The sequence below is a fragment of the Callorhinus ursinus genome, unplaced genomic scaffold (genome assembly GCF_003265705.2).
Source record: "Callorhinus ursinus isolate GAN/ISIS: 27379988/994484 unplaced genomic scaffold, GSC_fseal_2.0 scaffold46, whole genome shotgun sequence".
Taxonomy (NCBI): Eukaryota; Metazoa; Chordata; class Mammalia; order Carnivora; family Otariidae; genus Callorhinus; species Callorhinus ursinus.
The window spans coordinates 5,537,204-5,556,155 of NW_027397108.1; the positions used below are offsets into that span (position 1 = coordinate 5,537,204).

General features: G+C 45.4%; 1 protein-coding gene and 1 long non-coding RNA gene across 2 annotated transcripts in view; one reads left to right on the forward strand and one right to left on the reverse strand.

Annotated features, from left to right (window-relative positions):
• Nucleotides 1-74: 74 nt before the first annotated feature.
• LOC141370805 (uncharacterized) lies at nt 75-6,391 on the reverse strand. Its single transcript, XR_012375178.1, has 3 exons — nt 6,294-6,391; nt 921-995; nt 75-223 (listed from the first exon to the last, which is right to left on the reverse strand). It is a non-coding gene; the product is annotated as an uncharacterized lncRNA (long non-coding RNA).
• A 400-nt stretch (nt 6,392-6,791) lies between these two features.
• The window catches only part of HSD17B2 (hydroxysteroid 17-beta dehydrogenase 2), a 75,474-nt gene continuing 63,313 nt past the window's right edge, over nt 6,792-18,952 (forward strand). Inside the window, 1 exon segment of the mRNA XM_025860527.2 lies at nt 6,792-7,289. Within this exon segment, the coding sequence (XP_025716312.2) occupies nt 7,022-7,289 (268 nt within the window). The 5' untranslated portion in view covers nt 6,792-7,021.

Consider the following 18,952-nt stretch of genomic DNA (forward strand, 5'->3'; position numbering starts at 1 on the left):
AATGAACCAATACAATACATTCTCATTATCTAAAGTTCATGCTTTATTCAGATTTCCTTAGTTTTTACCTGATGTCCTTGTTCTGCTCCAGGGTCATATCCAAGATCCCGCATGACATTTATTGCTCATGGCTCCTTAGGTTCCTCTTGACCGTGACCATTTCTCAGAAATTCCTTCTTTTAGATAATCTTGACAGTGCTGATCAGGCCTTTTGTAGAATGTTCTGCAATGACAAAGGGGCCATTTTCATCACATGACTTATCACTGTTGATGTTGACCTTGATTACCCGGTTGAGGTTGTATTTGTCAGGTTTCTCCAGCATCAGATTACTCTGTTTCCCTGTCTCCATGCTGTGCTGCCAAGCTCATTAAGTGAGTTCTGCGTCACCTCCTTGAGTGGGGAATATCTACATAAGTTACTTGGAATTTTGCCATGTGGGACATTTGTCTTTTTTCCTCCATTTATTTATTCCATCATTTATTTATATCCACACGGATCTGTGGATATTTATTTACATTTATATTTTGGACAATTTCTCCACGTGTATTTTACAACAAAAAAACTTCAAATGACAACAAACTTCCTACAAAAACTGGAATTTTATTTGACAGTAAACACAGTGAGGGTCAACTGAACAAGAGTCAGTTGTCAAATGAGCAAATGAGTCTTTAGACATATGAGTAAAAATGTAGCTTCAAGGCCAGGGGAGGTAATAATCTCGCCCTATTCTGTACTATTTGCACCGTAGTGAAAAATATTGTGCCCTGTTCTGGGTCCAACCTTCCAGGGAAGAATTAACTGGATCCCATTCTAAGAAAGGCCAGGCTGCTAAGGATCCTTGAAACTTTATACAGTACATAAGATATGAGACCTATTTGGAATTAATGATAATTGTGGAGTTTAGACATCTTCAACTCACACATGTCAATGACAGAACAAAGACTTGATCCAGCCCCAACTTCTGGTTGTCTTCTCCTAGTGTTTTTCTCTCCCACTGTATGAAATAGAGAATGAGATATAGAAAATTTACACAAATTACAAATCAACACTTAAGACATTAGTTATTGTCCAAAAAGTGTGAAAATCACAACAAAACTTGTGTTACCAGCAAGACTTCCCTGATGTCCATGAGATGATCTGTTATTACCTGTCCCACCCAGTCCATACCATGAAGTTTGGGTGACCATGACATCAACACGTGGTCATTCCCTGCTTGGTGAATCACACCATCACCATGCCACCCTCACCATAATAATGACATGTTCTTCACTTACTGCAACATGATTTTTTAAGTGTTTGAACTCTTTTTTTAAAAGATGTTATTTATTTATTTGAGAGAGAGAGAGAACCAGGGGGAGAGTGAAAGGGAGAAGCAGATCCGCCAGTGAGCAGAGTGCAATGCGGAGCCTGATCCCACGACCCTGAGAGCAGGTGCTCAACCGGAGGAGCCGCCCAGGTGCCCCAAGTGTTTGAACTCTTAACCTTGTGGATGCTTCAGGCACTTTGGGCCAGATAAGCCACATTATGATGTCTATAAGGGGCATTTAAAAGAATTGAAGACTATCAGCCTGGAGAAGGAAGAGAGCAATCTTCAAATGTCTGAAAGAAATAAGGAGTAGATGTGGTCTGTGTGACTCCAAGTGGCAAAGAAAGGACAGATCACAGGATCAAACTTAATCTAGAGGAGAACTTTCTAATAATGTCCTCAACTGGAAAGTCAGCCTTCAGAGGCTTGTCCGTGCCTGTGATCAGAGGTGTACTGACAAGATGACCACTTGGTGGAGATGTTACAGAGAGAATCTAATGTGAAGTTACTTCAAATTCCCTTCTAAACTCAAGGGCCACTGGTACTAAGAAAGTGTTCGTTCCAGGATTCTCAGAAATGTTTTTTTGTTTGTTTGTTTGTTTGTTTGTTTGTTTTGGCCCAAGTTGGGAAATCCTCTCTTATGGGTAAGATATCTTGTCTTCAGAAGCGCCTTTTGGAAGCCACCTCTACCAGCAGAAGGAAGCAACTCATTTACCCGTTGGCATCATTAGCGAGAATAACTTGATCCAATTGGCTCCCTCCCCCAGAAGAAGCATGCAAAAAAATGAGACACTTCCAAGCAAGGATGGCCTCAAGGATAGCCCTAAAACAAAATGATGGGGACAAAAAGGAGATACAAATCAGCTCAGCCAGATGGAGGAGGTCCTCATTCAGAGGCAGGGCAGCCCTCAGATAGACCGGGACCCTAAGGTCCTCATTCAGGGGCCAGAAGGAGTTGGGCTACTTCTTACTGGAGAATTCTGCGTCTCCATCTGTGTTCCCAGTTGGTATAAGGCCTTCCTTTCCCCCACTATCCAGCCCCACTAGTCACTGCTCCTGTGGCAGCTACTCCCCAAGGTCAGGAACTGGGTCCATATTATTCACTGGTGAATTCCCTCATGGCTGGTGCAGAATCGGCCACCTAGAAGGCACTCTGTAAAGATTTGCTCTTTCCTTTATTCATTCAACAGATGTTAATTATGTACATGCCATGGGACTGACACTAGGCTAGGCATTTTGTGCACAGTGAATAAAAAACAAAAAACAGATATGGTTCTTGCCCTCATGAAGTTCATGGTCTAGTAGGGGAGACAGAACAGTCTTTTTTTTTTAAGATTTTATTTATTTATTTGAGAGAGAGAGCGCAAGAGAGCACAAGCAGGGGGGAGCGGCAGGCAGAGGGAGAAACAAGCTCCCTGCTGAGCAGGGAGCCTGGAGCAGGACTTGATCCCAGGACCCTGGGATCATGACTTGAGCCGAAGGCAGATGCTCAACTGACTGAACCACCCAGGTGTCCTGAGACAGAACAGTCTTGAAAATAAATTATGTTCAGAATTATGAATGGAGCTAACTGCAGGTAAGGGGTGAATACAGTGGTGATGGAAGAGATTGAGGTTGGGTGGCGAGAAGTGACATGGAAGCAGGTGTCTGAAGGATGGCAAGGGCAAGAGCCATGTGATGAACTAAATGAAGAAATGAACATGTGATGATGGGATTGGCAAGAACCTTCTCCTCTGCCCAGGAGTCAGTGCCAGGCACCCGGGCATGTGGGTGGCTCAGTCGGTCCAACCCTTGGTTTTGGCTCAGGTCTTGATCTGAGGGTTGTGAGATCCAGCCCCATGTCGGGCTCTGTGCTCAGTGCAGCGTCTGTTTGGGAGTCTCTCCCTCTGCCTCTGGTGTACTCTCTCTCTCAAATAAATAAATAAATCTTAAAAAAAAAAACAAAAACAAAACCTTAGGGGGCTGGGTTCCCTTTCTTTAGAAGAGGAAATGGAGCCTCAGGAAGGGCTAGGAGGTGGCAGAGTCAGGATTTGAACTCAGTTCCACGGGGCTTTACAACTCACCATCCTTTTTTTGTTGTTGTTATTATGCAAACCAATGAAACATGAGTGAAGAAAAGAATCAGTGCATAAAAGCCAAACCGTGTGCTTTTTTTTTTTGTATACAAGAAACCCACTTTGTTTTTTTAATTTAATTTAATTTAAATTTTTAAATAATTTTTATTGTTATGTTAATCACCATACATTACATCATTAGTTTTTGATGTAGTGTTCCATGATTCATTGTTTGTGCATAACACCCAGTGCTCCACGCAGAAGGTGCCCTCTTTAATACCCATCACCAGGCTAACCCATCCCCCCACCCCCCTCCCCTCTAGAACCCTCAGTTTGTTTTTCAGAGTCCATCGTCTCTCATGGTTCATCTCCCCCTCCGACTTACTCCCCTTCATTCTTCCCCTCCTGCTATCTTCTTCTTTTTTTTTTCTTAACATATATTGCATTATTTGTTTCAGAAGTACAGATCCGTGATTCATCAGTCTTGCACAATTCACAGCACTCACCGTAGCACATACCCTCCCCAATGTCTATCACCCAGCCATCCCCTCCCTCCCCCCCCCCCCCACTCCAGCAACCCTCAGTTTGTTTCCTGAGATTAAGAATTCCTCATATCAGTGAGGTCATACGATACATGTCTTTCTCTGATTGACTTATTTCACTCAGCGTAACACCCTCCAGTACAACTCACCATCCTAATATTGGGCACCTCCTGCCCCATCAGAGGGTGCAGAGCATCCTTACCTAGACTTCTGTGCCATGGCAGCTTTTGGCCTCTCCTCCGGAGCCCCAGGACTGAGCAGCTGAGAAGGCAAGTGGGCTGCCACCAGGAGATTTGCTTCATTTTCAGTGGGTGTGCCCACATCAGGAAACCCACAAGGGTGTTTGGCCTCAGCCCCAGTGTGGGAGCCCTGAAGAAGTGCCAAGGCCCACAGCCAAGAGCCATAACCCGTCCTGCACCCTCACCTAGAAAGCTATCCAATACCTGAACTAGCCTGACTGAACCCTCCCGGGGTAGTGAGACCATGAGGCCCAGGGGAGGTCCCTGCTCCTGGGATGGGTGTGCACACAGCTGACAGGAGGGAACGGGGTGTGTGGAAGGAGGAAGACCTCAGGTCTAGCCAAGGGAATTCCAAATCCTCACCCCAATGCTTCCTGGCCTGGAGCCAGCAATATCTCCCCACCTCAGGTGTCCATGCAGCTGGGAGGGCAGACAAGATGTGTCATTGCCCCACACAAGACCCCTGTAAGGGCTTTGTGGTCACCTCACACAGTTCCACTGTATGGTAAGGTCCACAAGTCATTGCCTCCCACCTGCTCTCCCTCGGACCTGGAGATAGCCCTGAGCCCCAGGAGGGCTGCCTTTGTAATTACCCTGGCCAAGAGCAGATGAGCAATTCTCATTTCCCCAACTCCCTGTCCAAAATTCTCTCTACCTTCGTCCATCACAGACTGCTGGGTACATTTCCTCCGAAGTCCTGCCTCCCCCACACCCCCTGTAAGTGGAGTCTTGCCTTCCTCCTGGCCCCTCAGCCCATGCTAACTTCTGCCATATCTGGGGACTAGTATATATTCCATTGGGCACTTTCTTCTACTCCTGAAGTTCTTCCTTTCCTGTTTAAAAAGCATGAATTGGGCGCCTGGGTGGTTCCGTCAGTTAAGCATCTGACTCTAGATTTCGGCTCAGGTCACGATGATCTGAGGGTCCTGGGATCCAGCCCGGCATTGGGCTCCCTGCTCAGTGGGAGTCTGCTTAGGGATTCTCTCTTGCTCTCCCTCTGCCCCTCCCCCTGCTCCTTCTATAAATAAATAAATAAATAAATAAATAAATAAATAAATAAATAAAATCGATCTAAAAAAATAAAAAGCATGCATTGCCAGCATTTATGAGACTACTTCTGGTGTGCCAGGCAGGGTGAGCTAAGGGCTTTACCTTGGTATTTTTATTTTACAGCTGACTGGGGGTCTAGGGAAGTAGACCCTCCTGACTTCCTGGTTAGTAAGTGCCAGGGCTCAGGTTAGATTTGAATATAGGTAATCTGACCTCCAAGTGAGAGCTTTTCTTGTCTCTCCAGATATGCTAACACCCTGCCTTTATCAGAATTCTGCCCAGCACACGTAAGATGTGCCATAAGCCCAGCGGCCGTGCCCTTTGGGGCTGTCAGTGTTGTCATTGGTGGTCAATTAGGTGTCAAGGCTCCAGAGTGTGGGCTCTTGAGCCAGTGGGTCACGGGCATGGTCAGGATGCACCTGCTCTTTCGTAGGGAATGTGCCCTCTCCTATAGCTGCAGTTTTCCTCTGTAAATGAGCATACGGATCCCTTAAGTGTTTCATGAGGTTCAAACAAGGCTAAAGCAGGGAAGGGCTCGTTTATAACATAGTGTTTTATTTTTTGCCTAAAGCAGGCAGTAGAGTGGCTCAGAGCCACTGAAACAAGGCTGCTTGACTCCACTGCTGCGTGATCTTGAGCAAGTCTCTGCTTTTTTTTTAAAATTTATTTATTTGAGAGAGAAAGAGGGAGAGAGCACAAGGGGAGTGGCAGAGGGAGAAGCAGACTCCCTGCCGAGCAGGGAGCCCAATGCAGGGCTTGATCCCAGGACCCCGGGATCATGACCCGAGCCGAAAGCAGGCACCCAACCGACTGAGCCACCCAGGCGCCCCTTGAGCAAGTCTCTGACCTGTCTGTCCTTCAGTGTCCTCCCTTGTAAAATCACTACAAAGAGAGAATCTTCCTCATAAAGACACTGTATTCGAAGAGACTGGGCATATTGACTGCTGAGTCCCATTGCCTGGAGCAGAGCATGGCAGAGAATAGGGTCTCAAAAAAGAGAATAAATGAATAAGTAGCGGAACGTGGCCCCTGGCATAAATAAGTACCAGTGGATATTGACCATTATAATCGTATTATCATTGTTATCTCTGCCTGGCATACCTCCTTTCTGGCAAGACCAGCTCACTTGTCATCTGCCAAGAATCTCTTCCTCTGTATTCTATCTTCCCTCGCTATGCAACACTTCAGCCTGATGCAGGTGGGAGATGGCGTGCAGACACGAACAAAATCAGAGTGGTCTTCCCCTTCCAGATCTTCCAAACCTCATCGGTTGCTTGCATTTACACATGCATGCGCACACACACACACACACACACACACACACACACACACACACACCCGGTCCCTGTCCCCCCCAACCCACCCGGCCCCCACCTGCAGTCGGAAAGAGAACTTGACAGTCACGACCGGGCTCCTAAAGCAGAAGATGTTTCCTGTGAGCTAAAGGTTTTGTTATTCAGTGTTCAGATTGAATTCTGTCAATTATTATCCAACTAGTTATCTCACCAGAGGTCATGAAAACATAACCTGTGTGCGTTTGTTGTGGGTGAGTATGTATATGTGTCATGTGTGCGGGTGGCTTTGGGGGAGCTATTGAATAGGAAGTGCTCTGGTATTTATATGAAACTGCTCACCGGTTTCAAGGACCCACCGGCAAAAATGTGCCTGTGTGAGTGTGCTTAATCCCTGTTCATCTGAAGTGTGCCGGAGCCACTTTCTCCCCCTCCCTTCTTGCCTCTCTGTACATATAACCCAGGCTGCCTCCACCCAGCCTTTGCCCGCTTGTCTCGCTGGTCCTGAGCACGCAAAAGTGCAGCACGTCTCTGAGAATGAGCACCTTCTCTGAGACAGCGTGGCTCTGCCTGGCTGTCGCCGTAGTGCTGGCAGGAATAGCTCTTTGCAATCTCAAGAAGAGCCCAGGGCAGGCCAGCAGAAAGGTGGTCTGCCTGGCGGGTCTCTGGGGAGGGGCTTACCTGCTGCTCAGCCTGTCTCTCTCCTGGAGTTTGATCCTCTGCCTCCCGTCCTGTTTCCTCCTGTATACTTACCTATCAGGTCAAGAGTTGTTACCTGTGGATCAAAAGGCTGTGCTGATCACAGGTAAGTGGACGGTACTGCAGTTCTCACTCAGGGCAGAACCTGGCATGGGCTTTGGGGTAGCGGGAATTTTCAAATTAGGTTTAAAGATAAAATACTTGGCATGGAGTAAATGAAAGCACATCCCCAAGTGTCTCTCACTGCGGTGTTTTGGTTTGCTTTTTTTCACGAGATGAACTGGAAGGGGCTGGAGGTAAGAGGGACTGATGAAGGGAAGGGCACCCAAGCCATGATTTTGTTCATTTCCCAGGATAAAGAAGAAAAAGCAAACCTCTGGTATTTCATGTGTTTTGTTGGACCCAGGAAAGCCACATAGGTTTCTTTAGGCTTAAATGGAATTTTGCTCTGAGATTAATGTTTGGCTGTGTTCTAGGCTTAGGCTCTTCTTATTCCTTAGATGTGCAAGAAAGCTTGCAAAATCAGCCTCCCCTTGTACTTTGCTGGATTTTTGAAATATCAAAGGGACTCTTACCCAGGTTGGAAATTTTGCGGTTTGCCTGGCTGCGGTCATAAAACCATGCCTCATCTGAACCTTTTGTCTTCAAATCTGTCATTAGACCACTAATGTTTCTTAATTGAATCAAGTTGGCAGTGTGTCTGGAAGGCAGTTGCTCATTAGCTCAGCCACCAGCCTTTTTCTTCTTTTGTGTTTCTTTTTCCACTGCAAGTGTGAGGCCAAATTAAATTCCTGTGTGTTGTAAAACTGGTTTGTTTGGTTGTGAAGTTTGAGCTTGGATGGGGCTTTAATTAGGATTACCCATCGATATCCTAACCCAGAAAGTCCTGCCCAGGTGAGGCATCTGCTGCAGAAGCATTTGCCCCGAGGTCATCACCCCACACGCCGCCCCAAGGCTGTGACCTGCTGGGATGAAGGCAAACTTAGGGTGTGGATGGAAGCAAATCAGGGCTCTTCTCATTGCACTGAGAAATGGACTGTCAAGTGACCTGTCCATTTTGCCTTTGACGTTACCCCGATAGTGAAATTCTCTCTTAAGATAAAATGCAGGTTGGCACTTGTTGGAGTTTTGGAATGCTATGGAAAACAAGATTTTTCAATGGGGGGGGGGGAACAACCCAAACAGTTCAAAGGTAGAAAATACAGTTGATCAATAGGATGTTTATCTAATGAATGTCTAGTATCGCCTGGAATCATGCATCTAGAAGACTGGGTAGGTTTTCCACTTTTTCACTAGAATCCTTACGCAGGGGGGCTGAGTGAAAAGCTGTAATAGCAGTCTAAAATCCTCTGTTCTATGCGTACCATGTGTGTACCCGTGATCTTCAGAATAATTGCAGGTTTTTATTTATTGTACTTTCCCACTTGCCTGAAAGAAGATGGAACAATTAAGCATGTTAAAAAAAAATACATAACAGTCATACTGTGCTTGATGCTAATGGGACATGATCTCTTGGCGGTCCAAATAGTCCTGGAAAATCAATTTCAGGGAGCAGTACTTCACAGGCTAATAAGCAAAAATACCAAACCTTGGGGTAAACTCTGGCAAACTTCAAGGTGACTGAGAAAACAGGAATTCTGTCTTGTTTATTTATCTTGTCAGTGTACCGTATCCTCTGTTTTTGAAGATGTAGGCATGCAGAAACGCACAAAATACACACCCAAGTCAGTTAGCCTACATCAGCCATTGAAATGTCCTGACTTGTGTTTTGTTGTGTATAAAATGACTGATTCAATTAGGAACTCAAGTCCAGTGACTAATCCCTCCATGAAATGCTTAGCAATTAGCTTGGAATTAAGAAAGGAGCTACATCCGTTTAAGGATGACTGCAGTGTCCCCTTAAGGTTCTAAGTCATTTTCATGAGGTATGCCACAGTTTCAGTATAATTCTAGAGAAGGTTTCCAGACCTTTCTACTAAATGGAGAAATTTAAAATGAATCCATCTAGTTAGAGCAGAACTCATTAACAAATAAGGCACCCTTACTTGGAATAATAATCTTTGTTTCAGGTCGGCTTATGTTATAAATGGGTACTCATTTTAGGGTGGGTTGAAGACCTGTGGCGGTGTACATCAAAAGCCATACATTTTATTCCTTTATCTGGCAATTCAAGATTTGGAGACTTCCCTTAAAGAAATAATCTGAAGTACGGGAAAAGGGTAGATACAAACAACATGGCATATTCACAACGTTGTTCAGGGCCATCATTTACAATCATGAAATATCAAAAGCGATTAAAATGGTGACAGGTTACCATCTATCCTCTGGGTGTAACAACGGACGAGAATTAAAGATGACAACCACAGGACTGTGTCACAAAATGGAAAGATGGGCTAACGGGAGACCCAGGGGCTCCAGGCTTTTGAATAAGACCGTACCTGTGTCAGAGGGATAGGAAAACACTGAAGGAAATTGTGAATGCCTGGACTCGAGCACTTAGATTTGTTTCCCCCCCTAGAATTCCTCCAGTGCAGTTCTATTCCTTCTATAATGAAAACATTTTAAAGAGAGATCACGTTGAAAGGATGAAGTCCGTTTTAGTGCCTGTTTAATTACGGACCCCGGTATAAGACAATTACAAAGATAAGTTGAAAACAGTAACTTTTTTCTTTGAGTCCCTTACTTCATTTTGCTAGGCTATTTAAAAGATCTTTTGTCTCAGAGACGTATAATTATAGTAAGAAGAAAGAAGCAAGCATAGAGCTTCGGAAACGTCATATTTGTCTTCAAGGCACCTGAAGCTATAGTAGCCATTCAATTTTTTAAATGGCTATGAAATTAGTGAAGAGAAGGCCCATATCGTTGCAATGGCATCTCAGGCACAATATAATGGAAAAAAAAATGCTGAAGTCTGATAGGCTTGGGTTTGAATCCTACATTAACTTGCCTTAGACTGCATCTTCCAGAAACCGGGCTTGAGATAAGGATTTAGGGGAAAAGGCTTTATTAAGAAGGTTTCCAAGGAACACTGGTCCAGGAGTAGGGAAAATGGGCAGGGAAGGGAAGCCAAGCTGGGGTGCAGCCTCAAGGGGAGTTGGCTGAAGGTCATGTTGGCTTACTCGCTTGGGCTGATCTGGAGGCAGTGGGGGTCACACATGAGAGCTGTCCCCACTGGGGGCCAGGGAGCTGTAGTCCCAATGCCCTCACACTGTCAGTCATTAGTTAAGGGCTGTCACCCCGCCTTGGTGGTGGGGAGGTGGGGAGGCTTAAACTCCTGGCACTTGTGGTTTTCCATGTTCCATGTTCACTGGCAAAGTGAGCTCTGGTGTCCTGGGGCAGCCCTGGAACAAAGTTGCAGGTTCTGGCTACTGAGAGTGGAGAACTCCATGGATTAGAGCACACAAAAATGGCCAAAGGATCTGGGGCAGTATGACATTACCTGTTACATACCTCTTGTTAGCTGTGTGACCATTGGTACCCAGCTTTGGGCTTTTGAACTTCCGTTTTCTCCTCTGTAGACTAGAAATGACAGTACACACACACACACACACACACACACACTCTCTCTCTCTCTCTCTCTCTCTCTCTCTCGCATAGATGGCTTTAGTGGATGAGACAGAGGGAGAGGGAAAGAGGGAGGGAGAAGGGAGGAGATTTTGTGCATCAGGTGGTGAGGGGAAAGGTTGAAGAGTAGGGTTTAGGTAGAACAAAGTAAAAGAAAGTCTGACAAAGAAATGGAGAGAAGAAACATTCATTTATTTATGTAACAGCTATTTATTGAGTGCTTAGTATGTGCGGTGTACCTTCTAGAAGCAATGGGGGAAGAAAATTAAAGCCCATGCAATCACAATGTTGTCAAATGATGGGATCAAAGTTTCCAGTTTCCCTAGACCTTTGACCACTGGGTTTCTCCTCCTCCTCTGAGGTGGTGCATTATCCTTCTCAGCCTACCCTTGGAACTAGGTGGAAAACGCAAAGGTAACTTTGATTTTCTGCCCTTGGGCCTTCCATCCTGGCCCCTCCATCTTTCCCAACCAACTTGATTCAGCATCTGTTGGGTGCAGGGCACACACCTAGAGGGCTTCACAGTCTGCTGGGAGAGATGTGGCCATACCTAAGCATGGCTGTGCGATGGGGCACAGAGGTGCCTCCAGGAGGGTTCCTGAGTGCCTGGAGCCCAGGGATGGGCCAGGCTCCGTGTTAGAGGCTGCGGAAAGCTTGACAAAAGAGGGATCTCATTAGGAATGAAAAAGTAGCTTTCTAGAGGGAAAATAGGAAGGTCTTCCAGGCTAATTGGTTAAGCAGCTACTACACAACACAACCAGCACTCATTAAAACTTGTTGAGTTGGATAATTTTTAATTGGAGTTTTCAAAACAGCATACAATGGGGGATGGATGAAGGGCTGGACGAAGGATCTGTGTTATGTGGAAGTCCTTATGTTATGCTCTAAATAAAGGGTCCTAGGTGGATAGTGACCCCTTCTGGGACTTATTAATAGTCCAATTAAGGTTCTAAAACTGAACACTGTTGGCATCGCTTGGGATTTGGATCTAACATTAGATTACTAAGATGGATAAATATTGACCATGGGACTAAGAAATAACATCACTGTGTTCAGAGTTTTACATTTTATATTTGATTCTCATAACCCTAATCACTTATATCTTGTGAACAAGGGCACTACATGTCCAAAGTCACTGAGCTATTAAGTAGCAGAGGTGGGCTAAAACCAGGTCACACCTACCTACCACCCAAAGCCATGCTCTTAACCACTGCCTTTACCAGTGTCACCAACTAGCCATGGTGTCTAGGATATAAACTGTGTTTGTTCAATCAGCAAATGTTCTGAGGTAAGGCCATTGGCATCAGGTTAGTGGGTAGATGGTTCAGATAGTTCTGTTGTACTGAACCAAACAGACATAAGCAGACGACCTGGAATGAGGAAAATCAGTAAATCCAGGTCTCAAAGAGGACAGGATGGGGGCCAAGTAGGCAGGGAGCAGTGACGGAGTGGCATAGGGGAACTTGCCCAGCTTGGATGATCCAGTGACCCCTGGGAGGTCCCTCCCACCCGTCATCACAAAGTGGCATCTCCTCTTAAGCACAGGATTCACTACAGACTATACTCTGTCACTCCCTGACTCCTCCACATCACAAGATCCTCCCTCTGTGCTCAGAAATACCAACTGCCCTTAACTTCATGCCATAAGCAGGACATTGGAAAGATATATGTCCACTGAGAAACAATTCTAAAGTCCAAGAACAGAAACCATTAGGAACCTGGTACTGAATGACCTTTGTGTGCAGAAGACTCAAAGTCCAGCCCTGGGCCAGGGACATTTTAAATTTGAGTCAGTGCCCAACATGGTCTTAGACTGAATAGAACCCAAATTCTACTTTTATGAGTCAAAGGCTCTGATAGGTCAATGAAACACTGGAAAGGGACTGGGTTTCATTGAATCCTGTTTTCTAAAGACTGTGTTTACTGAAGTCCTGAGGCCTACAGAGTCAAACCAAACCCAGGCATCATTAAGAAGGTGATTAGAGGGGTACCTGGGTGGCTCAGTCGGTTAAGCGTCCGACTCTTGATTTTTGGCTCAGGTCATGATCTCAGGGACATGAGATCGAGCCCCACATCGGACTCCAAGCTGGCTGTGGAGCCTGCTTAAGATTCTCTCTCTCTCCATCTCCTTCTGTCCCTCCTCCCACCTCTCCCTCTCTTAAAAAAAAAAAAAAAAGAATGTGATTAGAAACAAAACCAAAATTATGTTCCTTTCTTCAAACAGAGCCATAACATATGTACACCTAATTGCAGGTCTGGTCACTGTCATTTGGGGAGGGTGCAGTGGTTAAGGTGACACACTTAAGACAGTGACCAATCTGGCTACCAACTCCTGCCTTGCCACTCACTAGCTTTCTGACCTAGGACAAGTGAGTTAACATCTCTGAACTTTAGTTCCTTATCTGTAAAGTGGAGCTAATCATAAGACTGATCTCCCTGGGATTATTGCCAGGATGGAATGAAATAACACACCAAAAGGGCCATCTGTAGTTGGTAATTCTCATCCTGAGCCAAACAGGGCTGCCTGAGGGTGCTGCTGATCAGATAGTCAGAGGATAAGGTTGCTAAAATAGCCCCCCAACTCTGGAAAGATATGAAAGAGAGTGAGGATGACTGCCACAGGCCCTGGAATATAAGACAGAGGAAATCACTCTGTCCGAATCCTCCCTCCCAACACGCACACCTTTTCCCATTTACAGTTTGAGAGAAGCTTTAGAGTAAGCCACAGGAAGTGTGTGTTCACACACAGACAGTAAACCAGTAAGTCATCTTAGGGCAACAGTGTGGGGGTTGGGATTTCACTGTATCTTATTGCCCAGGCAGGGTTTGGCCACATGCAAGGGGTCTCCCCTGGCCCACTCCCCTCATTACAGGTCAGTTGTGATATTGGGTTGGAGGAGGGAAGTGATGAGGGGGAAAAACATCCCGCTCTGCCATTGTGGGGTTTACACAACCAGTCATCTCCCAATGCTCTTTTCAGGATCATCCCTTTCATCCAGTGGGGTTGTTTGAATAGCCCCAGTGATGGAAAGCTCACTACCTCCTCAGGAAAATCATTCCATTCTTATACAATGCTAATAGTTGTAAATATCTTCCTCCTAATGAGCCAAAATATGCCTCCTTGGAACCTTCATCAATGCACTTAGTTCTGCCCTTGGGAGTCACATAATCTAATTAAAGCACTCTTTTGCATGAGAGCCCTTGAAAGACATGAAGACTGTATCTTATCATGGCCAAGTCTGCTTTGAACTAAATCTTCTCATTCCTTTTACCATTCCCCCCAAGGCGGGGTTTCCAGAACTTTCATTATTCTACTCTGTCTTCTCTGAACCATTTCCAGTTACTTGTCATTCCTTTGAGATGTTGACTCAGACTTAACATCATGCACCATCTTGGTATGAGCAATGCAAACCAGACTGGAGCTAATGAGGTGAAATGAAATCAGAATAAATGCGAGGTTCTTCATCGGATGTTGTTGCTTGGTTTGGTGGAGTCAGTCCATAACAACCCTTTTTCCCCAGCTGAGTTCTGAACTGATTGAGACAGGGAAGCAAGGCAGGTGGGGATGGAGTCCTCAGCTTTATTCCCAACGGAAGCACTGGAGAAAGTGTCTTGGATGTGTGGTGTTCATGGTGCACCCACTCAAGACAGGGTGGAAAAGTCTCAAGCCTCACCCATGGGGAAGGGCTTGGGTTGAACTGCTACACCATCCCAGCCCAAGAGCACAGGCATTTTGCCAGCTGGGAGATCCTGAGGAAGAGCAGAAAGCTTTCCTATGACACTCTGACCTCTTGAGTTCTCTGGTCCACTTCTTGTCCTGACTACTCTGAGGTGATGAGTTTGTGAATTGCTCTGAACTGTCCTTTTGGCTCTTTTCCTAGAGAGACAAGAGACCTTTGCATTTGACTGAAACATTCTTGTCCTGTTCTGTCAAACCCAGCAAATACTTTGCTCCACCTTCGCAGGGGAGGAGAGAGCTGCCAGGAGTGTCACACTGATAGATATCCCTCCATATTGAAGGAAGCATAGGAAGTGGGGAAGAAGTGTTCCCCCTACTACTAGGCTCTGAAAACCAGCTCTCTGGATGGAGGATACTCTCTCAAAACTGCAGCTTGTATGACAGAGGTCCAGGAAGGTGTGACTGAAAACTTAAATGGGGGCAATGGTGAGCTGTTTGCCCACAACCTCCTCCCTCAACCCCTCCATGTCCCCCAACAGAAACACATACACAGGGCACCTGGGTGGCTCAGTCGGTTGGGTGTCTGACTCTTGGTTTCACCTCAGGTAGTGATCTCATGGGTTGTGAGATGGAGCCCTGCATCAGGCTCTGCGCTCAGCAGGGAGTCTGCCTCATTCTCTCCCTCTGCCCCTCCCCCACTTGTTCTCTCTCTTTCTCTCTCTCTCCCTATTTCTCTCCCTCTCTCAAATAAATAAAAAAATCTTAAAAAAAAAGAGAAACACATACACAAAACTTCACTCTTAAGAAGCACAGTATCTAAATGGAAGTATTAGACCACTCACTGGCTCTGGGTTGAACAAGCTGCTTCACCTGAGGTTATTGTCCTCATACATAAAGCAGGAATCATGACTTGTACCTGTTCTCAGGATTAAATAAGATTATGATATATATATGTGTGCTGCATGGCACATAGTAGATGCTTCATGAAATATAATGATTTTTCCCTTTTCCTCATCTTGTCCTGCCTAATAATCTTCTTGGCAAAGGAGACACAAACAAAAGAGGAGTTTGGTAGTTCTGCCTCCTCTACTATTCATGAATGCCAGCTCCCTGGCCTCATTCATTGGTGTCCTGCCCCTTTGTTCATTTGTATTATGACCTTTCATTGACTGCCTAGTCCTCTTTCTGTGGTTAACTGGCTTCTGCAGGCCTGTCTAATCTGGGTGTTTTTCTTTGTTTGTTTTTTAAGATTTTATTCATTTATTTGAGAGAGAGCGCACGAGCAGGGGGAGGGACAGAGGGAGAAGGAGAAGCACACTCTGCTGAGCAGGGAGTCCAACTCAGGGCTCGATTCCAGGACCCTGAGATCATGACCTGAGCTGAAGGTAGATACTTAACCAGGTGCCCCTAATCTGAGTTTTTTGTCTACAGATGCTTTTCTTACAGGTGAGTAGGGCTTCTCCTGTACTGAGACCCTTGGTTCTGTGCTATGTCTACCTGGGGCTCTTGCCCTGCTAAGCTCTGGCCTCATCTGAGGGTTCCCTGTGTAACCACTCTGGTCTCTTGAATTTTCTCCCTTGATTCTTCTCAGTCTGTACCCTTTTCTTTGAGTTGTCTTTTCAGTTTTTCTATTGGAGAGAGAGTCTTTTGAGGGCACTGAGTTATAAAGATCTTGCTTTGGGCAAAATGTTTGGTGGCCACCTTTCCTTCTGAGTCTCCAGCCGTGTATGGGCCGTGGTGGCGGTGGTGGTGCTGAGGGATGAGGGTGTGTGACTGATCTGACCTGTGGTGGGAGACAAAGCTGCTTGTTTTCTTTTCTTTTTTTTTTTTTTTTAAAGATTTTATTTATTTATTTATTTGAGAGAGAGAATGAGAGAGAGAGAGAGAGCATGAGAGGGGGGAGGGTCAGAGGGAGAAGCAGACTCCCTGCTGAGCAGGGAGCCCGATGTGGGACTCGATCCCGGGACTCCGGCATCATGACCTGAGCCGAAGGCAGTCGCTGAACCAACTGAGCCACCCAGGCGCCCCAAAGCTGCTTGTTTTCATGGTTCATATCGTTGTTGTTGTTTTAATTACATATTGCATTAAAATTTAGTTTAAAAAGTAAAGTTTTATATATCCTTTGAAAAAATGAAAATTCAAAAGTCATAGAATTAAGTAATGAGTCTTTAACATTATGAAGCTCTTTGTAACAGTAATTAGAGTAGTGGTGCTCTTTTACCCTTATAAAAATGTTACAGAATTCAGATCACAACTTGGATCCTCAATGATTCAAGTGTCTTGTCTTACACGATAAGGATTTGGTCAGTTTCAAGATAAAATTCCTCCAAATATGTTGTCCTCAAGTTACCCAGTGACATGGCCCATCAGCTCACACAGTGGAGAGCCTGCTGCTGTGGCAATTCTACAGTGGTTGCTCGGGTCTTTGGCCGTTGCCATTTTCCCAGGGGTTGACACAGTTCATGTCTTACTAACCACTTGTCCACTGTCTACTACATGCACTTGAGGTACAGTGGAGAGTAAAGATAGACGAGGTCTCTGCCCTCATGAAGCGTCATCTAGTGGAGGAAGACATACAACAAACACACCACTAAATAGGTGAGGTACTGTCAGCACTGAAAGACTTTGAAGGCATGGGTAATGGTTTCACTGTACTACTAACAGCTACCTTTTATTGGAGGCTTCTTTGTGTCAGGCCCTGTGATTAGCATTTCCATGCCTAATTTTACTTAATTCTCACAGACACCTTATCAGATCATTTCTTTTAAACATGAAAAGCTTTAAATATGCAAAAAGTAGAATGAATACCGACAACATGCCCAATATGCATATTCTAGAACAACCATGATCAAGGGATCGAGGAGATAATTTCTATTACTAATCCCATTCAGAGATGAAGAAATTGGGGATTTCAAGAGATAACTAAGATCATATAACATAAAATAAGTAAGCAGCAGTGCTAGAATTCAAGGGATGGTACATGCAGTGCAGACAGGGGAATGGCAGGAGGGCCCCCTGAGGGAAAGGGACAACGACTACCAAGTATTTCTGCTAAGCTGCCCCAAGCATCTTTGGCTTCCACATTCAGACCCAGGGTCCTATGGCAAAGCTGACTTTCAGCAATAAAAAGAGAACTCTGTCACCCAGCGATGCTTGCCTTGGCAGCTCCAGAGAACCCTAAGGACTGAATGGCCAGGGTCCGACTTCCCTGAATCTGCTCTCCATTAGCAGGGCTATTACGTGTCCAATGAGAAGCCATTAGTGCCCCGTTTCAAGATGCCTTCTCATGTCTCATGGAATCAGTCCCCGTTTTCCAAATATTCCCAGCTGTGCCTGGGGGGCTGTCACTCGGCTACCTTCAGGTTATTACTTCAAACCTATCTTGTGTATTGTTGAGTTTTATGATGCTTTTGGTAGTGTGGAAGGGGGATTAGAATCCATTCATTCATTATTTCATGAATAATTATTGAGCGCTCTGTGCCAGGTACTGGGAATACAGTGACATTCATGCCTACAGTGACAGAGCATTCATGCATATAGTGACATAGCATGCATTCTGAATAAACTTTTGGTGTAGTGGGGGAGATAGAAAGAAACCAGGACATTACAAGGCAGTGCAGCCTATGAGAGTTCCGAGAAGTGGCCAGAGTGAGAGGAGAGAAGACCACCCATGAGGCTGGGGCAGAGGCCATGGGTTTGGCGAGCAAGCAGTGAATTAAAGGGACTTTGTGGTGGAAGAATCAGAGGACTTGCTGGCTCATTGGATCTAGGTAGAGAAGAAGAGGAAAGATCCACCACACACTGGACTTGCCCTCCTGTAATCCTCATCAAAGCCTTTTGTGGTTCCTTTTGCCCATCTGTCTTGCCAGATGGACTGTGGACTCTGTGAGGACAACAATGTGTAAAGTATGGTGCCCACAACAGGCTCAAGGAATGAATTCATGAACAAATGAATGTAGAGAATAATTCTGAGGGTCTGAGAATGATTCTTACAACTAAGAAACAATGGATTTTGAGAGACTGAGGGGGAAGATGCTGACTTTGAAGAAAAGATAAAGCCTTTTGTTTGAGACATGTTCAATTTGAGTTGCCATGGTTGTATCCAACTGGAGATGTCCAGATGGGTTTGGAGAAGTGAGGCTAAAATCCAAGAATGAGTCCAAGACTGAAGATACAGTTGGGTTAATCTTCCACATAGCTGGGGTAAATGAAGCTCTGGAAACTAAAATGGCATGTGAGAGAGAAATATAGATAGAGATTAGGACCTTGGAGGAACTAGGCAGGGGAGTCCACCCAAATCCACAGGATAGGAGGTAGAAGGTAGACCTGCAATAGTGCAGGGTTCCAAGGAAGAGAACGTTTCCGAGGAAAAGAGTGACAAACAACATTCAACATGGAGGAGAGATTGAACGGGATGACAAGATATCTCTGGCTTCAGTGCCCTGGGAGGTACCGACTGGAGAGAATTGCTTCCTTCAGTAAAGGGTATGAGAAGGAGCCCCAGTACAAAGATGATGAGGAGATAG